Source organism: Stigmatopora nigra, chromosome 21 (genome assembly GCF_051989575.1).
Source record: "Stigmatopora nigra isolate UIUO_SnigA chromosome 21, RoL_Snig_1.1, whole genome shotgun sequence".
Lineage (NCBI taxonomy): Eukaryota > Metazoa > Chordata > Actinopteri > Syngnathiformes > Syngnathidae > Stigmatopora > Stigmatopora nigra.
The window spans coordinates 6099477-6109399 of NC_135528.1; the positions used below are offsets into that span (position 1 = coordinate 6099477).

At 38.2% G+C, this 9923-nt stretch overlaps 1 protein-coding gene across 1 annotated transcript in view; it reads left to right on the forward strand.

The window, feature by feature from the left end:
- csmd2 (CUB and Sushi multiple domains 2) overlaps positions 1–7548 on the forward strand; it is a 106772-nt gene extending 99224 nt beyond the window's left edge. Inside the window, exons 62-74 of the mRNA XM_077743128.1 lie at positions 45–224; positions 310–483; positions 619–792; positions 958–1031; positions 1460–1571; positions 1777–1956; positions 3230–3295; positions 3449–3610; positions 4228–4340; positions 4652–4739; positions 5454–5586; positions 5837–6007; positions 6275–7548. Of these exons, the coding sequence (XP_077599254.1) occupies positions 45–224; positions 310–483; positions 619–792; positions 958–1031; positions 1460–1571; positions 1777–1956; positions 3230–3295; positions 3449–3610; positions 4228–4340; positions 4652–4739; positions 5454–5586; positions 5837–5996 (1616 nt within the window). The 3' untranslated portion in view covers positions 5997–6007; positions 6275–7548. The remainder of the gene's footprint in view (positions 1–44; positions 225–309; positions 484–618; positions 793–957; positions 1032–1459; positions 1572–1776; positions 1957–3229; positions 3296–3448; positions 3611–4227; positions 4341–4651; positions 4740–5453; positions 5587–5836; positions 6008–6274) is intronic.
- The last annotated feature ends 2375 nt before the right edge of the window (positions 7549–9923 follow it).

The window sequence follows — 9923 nt, forward strand, 5'->3', positions numbered from 1 at the left end:
AGGACTCTGCTTTATTTTGAATTTCCACTTTCATCCCTTTGCAGTAATCAACTGTGGCGACCCTGGAATGCCAGCCAACGGTGTGCGGTTGGGGAATGATTTTGTCTACAACCGTACCGTTAGTTTCCAGTGTTCTCCTGGTTTTAGCATGGACGCTGATCGCGCTTCCACCCTCCTCTGCACCAAGGCTCGCACTTGGAATGGCACCAAGCCTCATTGCAAAGGTATTGGGTCTAAAATCATGGACTATATGCACGAAAGCATGTTATTTCTACTCACAATTATCTCCAACGTGTCTCCCAACTGCAGCAATCGTATGCAGTTCCCCGCCAACTATTCCTAATGGACAAGTTGTCGGTACAGATTTTAACTGGGGCTCCAGCATCAGCTATGCCTGTAACCAAGGTTACCAACTGTCATTGCCCACCGTGTTGACGTGCCAGGGCAATGGCAACTGGAGCGGAGAAAAACCTCAGTGCTTTCGTACGTTGTGCAATGCTTCAGATGCATTGCATTCATTTATTCGAACTAACAAAAAAAACTGTATATATTAAAGTCTCTTATATGACTTCTTAGGGGAAATGCATTCATTAAAAAATGCTGCTTTTATTTTTGCAGCTGTATTCTGCGGGGACCCCGGCTTGCCAGCTCAAGGGAGGAGAGAAGATCGAGGCTTTACTTACCTTTCCTCGGTCTCATTTTCCTGCTACCCCCCTCTAATCTTGGTGGGCTCCACCAGGAGGTATTGCCAATATGATGGAACTTGGAGTGGAACCCAGCCCTCTTGCATAGGTGTGTAATATTTCCAGTTAATGTGATTATTTCTACCTCTAAACAATATCACATAACAGCCATATATTTTTTTTACAATTGTCTATATTAATTTATGATGAGGAAAGCTTTGATTGATGTGCAGGACAACTGGTTTAATGCAGCCTGTTCTTGTGTTTACTTCAGATCCCACTCACACTACTTGCAATGATCCAGGAATTCCTCTTTTTGGGAATCAGAACAACAGTCAAGGCTACCAGGTATCAGTTACATTTAAATCACAGAAAAAATAGTCTCCATAAAATTGAAAATTGAAAAAATAACATGTTGCTATGCTTTATCCATTGGAAATGACAATAACTCCAAATCAAGCTTTCTCTATGGCATCACTGTTTATTATCTTGTCATTAAAAAAGAAACACTAACTTTTGTGATCACACTGGTCCCAAACAGTGTTTATTTAGTTCCTATTCAAAAACTACATTGTCATACTACAGTCTACATTTGAATTTCAAAAATACTCGCTTTATCTGAGCTCCAGAAGAGGGTGAAATTGACTGTTGCTTTATAGCCTGCTGTGACTCAATAATAGCATTTGTGGTAAGCTTTAAAAAAAGGGTTCTTTATACACCATCTATCTTTCAAGTACATACAATATTTTCACACGGGCTTGCATTTCTACTTCCAGATCAGCGGCACTGTCTTCTACAGCTGCAGAAAAGGCTATCTCCTACAAGGATCCATTTCTCGTACTTGTCTGCCCAACCTGACCTGGAGTGGTTTTCAGCCAGAATGCATAGGTAGGCTCATCTAAAAAAATAAATAATACATTAAAATATCCAGTTAATAGTAGTAAGAAATACTTTTTTACCCTGCCCATTTTCTATCAGCTCTGCAGTTCTTCTTATTCTCCTCACATGTTCCTATAGAAGGCCACTTTCTTATTCATTGCCACTCTAACTGCCTTATCGCTATCCGTCTTCCATCCTGGTTTTATGTTTACAGCTCACCACTGCAGCCAGCCAGAGCTGCCAGCCCAATCAGACGTGCGAGCCATTGAGCTGCCATCCCTTGGCTATACCCTGATCTATACGTGCCAGGCTGGATTTTACTTGGCTGGAGGATCAGAGCATAGGACCTGCAAGTCTGACGGGAGCTGGACTGGGAAACCTCCTCTCTGTGCAGGTGGAACATTTCTCATGTTTGTTTTTCCATCAAAAAAAATTCCTACGTAAAAAAAAAAATGCACAGTTTTCATCACCACTTTGACATTAACTTTGCTTGGAACCCCAAACACACCACGGGATTCTGTGCGGAAACCATGTAATATTTCTAATTCGTACTTTGTACCGAATCTGGATGTAGGGCAGATTCAAGGGTGAAACAGCAGATTCTCTAAATGATTATAAATCGCTCTGTTTGCAGCTGCTTAGAGTCAGACACATGCCAGGGTGGGAAGTTCCATCTATCACATGATTACACTCTCTCTCACACACATAGAAAGCAAGATTTGGAACGTTTAGTAACAAGACGATCTCATTTGATGAGCACAATACTTGCCATTGATCTGCTTTGCAGGTATATAGTAGCTTTTATATTCTGTTTGGCAGTCAGTAAATTCAGTCTATCTTCTATTTTGTTTTATTTTCTTAGTACTTTAGTTTGAATACATTTGAAAACATTCCAAGACTGAACTATTTCTTGTACTCAATTGTTGATTTGTGTTTCACTTTGCCAATATGGGTAAAATGGCCCCCCACATTTTTCCATCATTGTTTTACAGAGTTGCCTGCAACCAGAAATACATAAAGACTGCATTCCCTAAAATTATTCCTGTTGTTGTTGAAGAAAATTCACAATAGAAAGATAACAGAAAAACAAAAGCATGTCTAAGCCTAAGAAAATGCAATAATTCTGGCATGAAACGTGAATGTGGGAGAGAAATGTTTTTTTTTTTTTTTTAAACACAACCTTTGGGTGCAGCGATGGATTGGCAGTTCAAATAACAGAACCTGACAAATACAAAAAAAATGGATAAAAGACTTTGCACTTTTTCCCTCCGAGGTCTTATTATTATTATTTTTATTAACTACCCTTGACTACCTGTCTTTGCACATATAGACCTTTTCTGTTTGACAATCTGGAGGCGCATGTTTACTTCTTTGGCCCTTTGAGAACAGCGAGACCTTATTGAAGTGTCTCCCGGAGCGGGAAAAACGGTGTATTTAACTGATCCATAGTTCATCTGGGACTCGACTTTGACGCTTTAGTCAGTCCAGTCGTGAGTTCTAGGCGCCCACGGAATGCCGGGGTACGCTAATGGTTTCTTTTTGGAGCCTTTTTGTTCAAAGTCAAGCTTATCCAAGGCACACACACACACATACACTTTCTCTTTTCTCTGCCCTATTTACACCAATGACTTATTCACTCAATATTATCATTTTTTTATGCTCTCTAGCTGATAACCGTCCGAGTGGTAAAAGCCCTGTAGGAACAGTGCAGGAACCTCCTTCCAAATTACCAGGTAATAACAACTCTACCTTTTTTTATTCCCTTCATAACCTGTGTGTAAAGTCTTATAGACCAAATTAAAAAAAAGTGTATTTTCGGATCATAACTTTTGTGACTAACTTTTTCTATAAACTAATTCTTGTTATATTCCTTTTTTCCTTCTCAGTACCCGGTGGGGTATTTGCAAAGAACTCTCTATGGAGGGGATCCTATGAGTATTTAGGGAAGAAGCAGCCAGCTATGCTCAGCATCACTGCCTTTGAGTCGTTTAGTAATCGGGTGAATGGAACTCTACTTGACCACAGCGGTGTGGAGCTCAAACTCGCTGGTTGGTACTTCCCAAAGCGGATATTTATGCTCATGTTTCACATTGTATCACAACTCAGCCGAAATGTATCTTAACAGATGGATCAGATCATCTCATGTGAGAACAAGCTGTGAAAAATCATTGTATAGTCTCCCCCCTTCTTTGATTTAGATTATTGCTGCAGTTATGGAACTGAAAACATTTCATATGTTCCCCGTGGCGTACTTGCTGTGCAGCTGTGATCATTAAAATGTAAATTTACTTTCATCAAGAAGAAAGGTGTCATCACTTCTCTTAACATCATTTTGTCACTCACAATAAACAAAATGATGCTTTTGAGAATGATGCTGCTATTGAAAGTAATCAGTGTTTTTATGAAATATCGACAAGGTACATTGAATGTTTATTGTGCAATGTTTTCACCCAAAAATATTTACTAGAATTACCTTGAATTATTTTTCATGACTTATCAAGCAAGTCGTACTACTCTGATCCCATTAAATACTATTTTCACTTCCATTTTTTTTCCTTCATGTTAGACCAGAAGCTAATATTGTGAAATTCCTTTTGGTAAAAACCCTTGATAATTAGCACTTTTATTATTGTGTAATCCCATTTCCTTTCTAATATACTTCCAGGTAAATATAAAAGAGAAGAAGCCCAACTACTGCTACAAGTTCATCAAATCCGAGGCCCCGTGGAGATATTTGTCAACAAGTTCAAAATCGACAACTGGGCTCTAGATGGACACGTAAGTACCATGAACATAAAAAATAAATACCTATATGTAGGAGGGCGACAAAACATGGCCGTTCCCGAATAGAAGATATCATCCAGATTGTATATGAATATATGTGACTGTGTTTTATGATTCACTAAGCTTGGTTACTCCTAGGCATGTGTGTTATTATACGTTTCATATTACATATCCTCCTCCTTTTTTGACTTGTTTCATGGTCCTCAATCAGCACTTTGAAAATGTACTCTTATTTTATTTTATTTTTTTGGCGGAACTTGGATGTGATTGGGCTTTTCTGTCTTACTCTTATTCTCCCTGGGTAGGTGTCCTACATCTCTTCATCCAACTCCTTTGTGTACCAAGGATTTGTCCGTGGTAAAGGCTTTGGGCAGTTTGGTCTGCAGAGACTAGGTAAGTTAGGTACAAAAAAAAACACTCAAAAACTCAAAAACAAACACACATCCATTCGTGGAATTGTCCATTCAACTTTATCAAAGCTACTAGAAATGCACATCTGGTAGTGAACTTAACATTAACAAAAAAAGGCTTTTATTCCCCATCTTGGTTCCGATAATTTCTCGGAAATCAACAATGGACAAATACGTGTGTGTGTATGTGCTGGTGTTGCCAAGGGATGATTGGCAAGTACAGCGTAAGCCATTAATTGAATTCCTTCTCGTCTGTCATTGGTTCTCATTGGAGCTTTATTTTTGTAAGGGGGGCTGAATAGCCAACAGGTGGGTTGTCATTCTGTGGGTTCAAACATGCCAACACACACACTTGCAAATTGGAAAATGCCTTACAAGGAGTGCATGGCTGTAACTAAGAATGATTTTTACAACAATGGCTTTTGACATTCCCAAAGGGGGAGAAATTAAAGTAAAGCACCAGGATAAACTTTGAAAGGTCACTTGTCTATTCTGCCTATTATGTAAATTAAATATCCTTGACAGCACCCCTACAACCATAATGAAGACCATCTGAGTTTTTAACCTTGGATTTTTTTGGGGGGTCTGTCGTTTAATATAATGTTTGGGTAGATAATTCCAGTGTTGATTTTGATTCTGTCAGTTTCACAGTACATTAAATTGGAATTAATGATGAAATGTTATGGATTCTTTGCAGAAAGTTTAGATCCGAGCCGAGACAACACAGCCTACAACTTTGCCTCCAATAGTAGTTCAGTGGCAGCAGCCATCTTAGTGCCTTTTATAGCTATGATCATCGCAGGCTTTGCCCTGTACCTCTACAAACATAGGTAAGATTTGTGTATCTATATCCATAGTAAGAGTCTCCTCCTATTGTACTACAATTGATCATTTCAACAGAAATACTATGTCTAAATATATCTGTTTAGAATTTAACATTGTGTGCCCAACATTCCAACTTTGATATCGTACAATAGTGGCTGGCAAAAAAGCTATTACTGTTTCTGTAATGGACTATTATTGAATTTTGATGATATTATATTGGATTGCCCCAATTAACATGGCATTATCTCATTCCAGAAGAAGACCCAACGTCCCTTTCAATGGCTATGTCGGCCATGAAAACACTAATGGACGGGCTACATTTGAGAACCCCATGTATGATCGCAACATACAGCCCACCGACATCCTGGCCAATGAGACAGAGTTCACAGTCAGCACAGTGTGTACCGCTGTATAACGGCTCCCAAGGTAAGAAACTGGATTTACTTGAGCACACATCTATCAATGTGTCATACAGACATATTTTCAAATGAGCAACATTTGGTATAGCCCAACTAATAAGATATATATTTCTAACCTTTCCTCTCTTTTCTTCTCCTCATTCATTGTCCACTTCATTATTTTCACTCCACCATGCTCACTTTCCCAAACTCTTATTTTCACTTGCCCATTACCTTACCATTTGTCACATTCTTTACTCGCATTCCTCCTCCATTTTGGCCTCGATCATCCTAGATCAAGGAAGGAGAGGTGCATCGAATCTTTACGGACATCCCTCCGTTGTTCCTTGAGCACGAAGCCAAGCCAGTGACTTTATTCACTGACCAACAGTCAGAAACCCACCCTAGTGGAAACAAATATGCTAGGATGAAAAAAATAATGCAGCAACTTTTGACATCAACATGCTTTTGGTGACTGGATAGCTTCTTACCACATCTTGAGGAAATGTTTGCACTGGAATCGGAATTTCAATGGGAAGACAGACGTGGAATTTCTTCTCGTCTAAACCCAAAGGGAAAGACTTAAACCGGTTGCTACCGGAGATCAACAGACAGTCACCTAAAAAATGGGAGGAAGACCTTCTTCATTATTTGCTAGGGTTTCCGTTTGTCTGTTTATATTTGCATTCACCCTTTACGCGGCTTGTTTTCTTTGCAAGGGGACACTAGATCCCTAACCATCTGCTCCTGAGGCACTTGAAAGGTTTAGGATAGATTTCAAATGCAGTGAAGGCCAACCAGTCAGCCCCTACTGTTTTTTTTTTTTTTTAGCTTCTTGATAAATTTGTGTTGAATCAATCTTGCTGGGCAGTGCTGTCCAGTCGAGGGCTTTTCAGGTTGCAAAGGGCTGGAGAAAAAGCACTTGGTGTTACACAACATTTTTGTTTATATCTGCAAACAAACCCCTCCATTTTATTTTTAGAAGTATCACTCCAACATAGCTCTTGTTTTTTGTTATTAATTGCAATGACAGCTTCAACTTGCTCTACCCTGGAATTCAGAGAAGCTTCTGCCAGTGTAAATCTCAAATTATCTTGAAATTATCAGGTTTTTCCATCAATTTCCAAATATCTGACACTGAACACAAATATTGCACCGTTAATGGATATTCTATGATATCTGTTCTAAAAAATATGGGCTCAACATTAGACTACAGTTCCTTAATTGAGCATGAGGACATTTAATGCTGTTTAGCCAACTTCTGGCAGCTCAATTTCCTTTGAAAAAACTGAAGCATTGATTTGGTTCATCTTGACTAGAAAGGGTTCTTCAAAGTTGGGATGGTGGGAGACTTGCTGGCATAAAAAACTGTATGGCTCTTATTTTTTTGTACAATAATCCAACTATAATGTGGTATATTTTTTCCGTATTTCACAAATACAAATAATGTGTGAAGGTCTATACATATGCAGAAGAGTGGCTTTGACTGGAGAAATCAGAACCCATGCAAACATAATTTTAATGTGTGGGTGTCCAAAACTAGTGCAGCTTTTCATTACATTTTTACCAAAAGTGTCATCAGTTTTTTGCAGTTTTGGAGCTGCTTGTTTCAGAAGAAACCTCATTGGTTAAACTGTCCTTGCTAGATCAGATGGAAGGCATAGTTTGGACACCAGTTTTAATGTTTGTAGGCACCTACATCCATATTTCCCTTAAAAAATGTAGGCCTTTTGAAACAAATCGTCGTCATAAGTCAGACTGGCTCTGCTCTGGTAATTGCTTTTACTAGGTTATTACTTTCAGAGTCCTCACTTATCGCAATAGCCCAGATAGAATTTTTTTGCCCCTTACTGGGTCTCCTCAAGAACTGATGGAAAAGGAAACAATTGAATTACCTTGGAGATTTCATAGGAAGTAGAGAACACACATTATCTAGCATTGCTCAAAGTTGTATGGAGGTCCATTGGCTTTTTTTCCCCTCATATCGTTCCAAATATTTCTTCCAGCGCGAGTATTTTTATTCATTCAATGAGTCTTTGTCCCTTCTAATTGAGTTTCCACCTACATTTCTTCCTTGAAACATTTAACAGATGAATATGCCCTTTCAAAAGTTTAATTGAGTTTATAATCAAGCTGGAGTGAATAGCTAACAGGATACAGCTCTACTACTATGGATTGAACTATTTCTCATGGTTAGTTAAATCAACGGTACCAGAAAGAGCCTGTTTGGATGATTGCTTGCGTTTAGACCCAAGACGGACTTGAACCTTTCTCCTTCCAGTGTTCCACTATATTTCCACTTGCCAGGAAGCACTTTATGTTCTTCATAGTGCCTTGCCACGACCTTGTGATGATTGACAGTTGGCAACCTTTTACATTGCATAGATCATGGCTCTCTATTGTCTTGCTAACGATAACAAGCCGACTGCAAGAACTGAAAGAACTGACATTTCTAAACTCGGTCTTTTTCGTTTATTTAGATACGTGACTTTTCAGTTTATTTCTTTTTTTGTTCTCAATAGGGTCTGAATCAGTGTGTTTTGCTTACATTTTTTAGTTTGTTTGCTCAAATGGTTGTAGCATGTTTAGTGGAAATTCTATATCAGCAACCAAAGAATTATCGCATTACATTTTGCATTATTTGCTTTTACTGATTGCTTGCAAAAGGGGCTTTATTAGTACTACAAAGTTTTTATGTTGGAGTATATCTTTGGAGAGTTGCAAGAATATTTTCTGAGAAAAAAATCTAGAAAAGTTTTCTCAAAGAAAGTGCACTGAAGTTAAATGTGGTAGTTGGAGATGTGCTTTAATCTGGCCCTGCCCTGGTTCTCTTTGCATATTTAAAGACACATACTATGTCCATCCTCGACACAAATTTAGTTATCAGCCAGGCACAGCTCTCTCTTTTGCTCGCCATCTCGTCTATAATGAAACGGAACCTCTGCTCTACTTCCTGCAAGAGTTCACTAAATTTCCTGTCAGCCGCAGATGCGATTAAGAGCTCACCATTTTTATTCTTCTGACGCAACAGTTTTGTGTGTAACACACAATACAAAAGTCAGGTGATGTAACATTTTTAGGGTCAACTAGGCGTTCCTTTCATTGTTTGGTGGGCAACTGAACCAAAGCCACTCTCACTGCTTTTCATCAGTTCCGCTTATGAGATTTAGCTCTTTAATTCTGCAAAAACCTGACGTTCATTCAATCCAGTTTGTACAGTGACGCACCTATTCAAATGTTGAAGGACTGATAATTTGTTTGACTATACTTTAATTTACAGTGTCTGAATTTGTTGATATTTAGAGGTTCAGAAATCTGCCGAGTTCGCCAGTGCTGTCAAAAGAAATGCTTCTTTCGCACAAAGTACTTTCTTGTTGCTCTCCCTTGCAACTGCCCCCCCCTAAAAAATGTATTTTTCCTTTTCACAAAAGGAAAATATGTGAGGTGACCCCAGGATGAGACTAAAAAAATAATAGGGCAACTCAAACGTGACATAAACGGTAAAAGACAGTAAAAGATGGATGAAATCAGGCGGCAATGAAAGAAACTGTGATGCCGCTAAAAAAAAAGATAGAATATAAACAATACAAAAAAAAAACATTTTTGTACAGAGATATATTTTTGTGAAAATACATTTGTAATATAAAATTCAAAATGAAATTGACAATTTTTCCCATGATTGTAGTACAAATACAAATGGGGAGTCTATTAAAATTGTATAAATATATCTATATATAAATATAATCAAAGAAAATAGAACATCTTTTTTTTGTATATGTAAAAAGAGTGTACATAAAAGTTTAAATACGTATTGTAAATATGTAAGACCCACCATGGCTTGTCTGCAATATATAAAATGTATTTTATCCGTCTGTATATGATGCTTTGCATTGTGTCCAAGCTTATTCTACTTTATTGAACTTGAAACTTATTTTGAGGTTTTT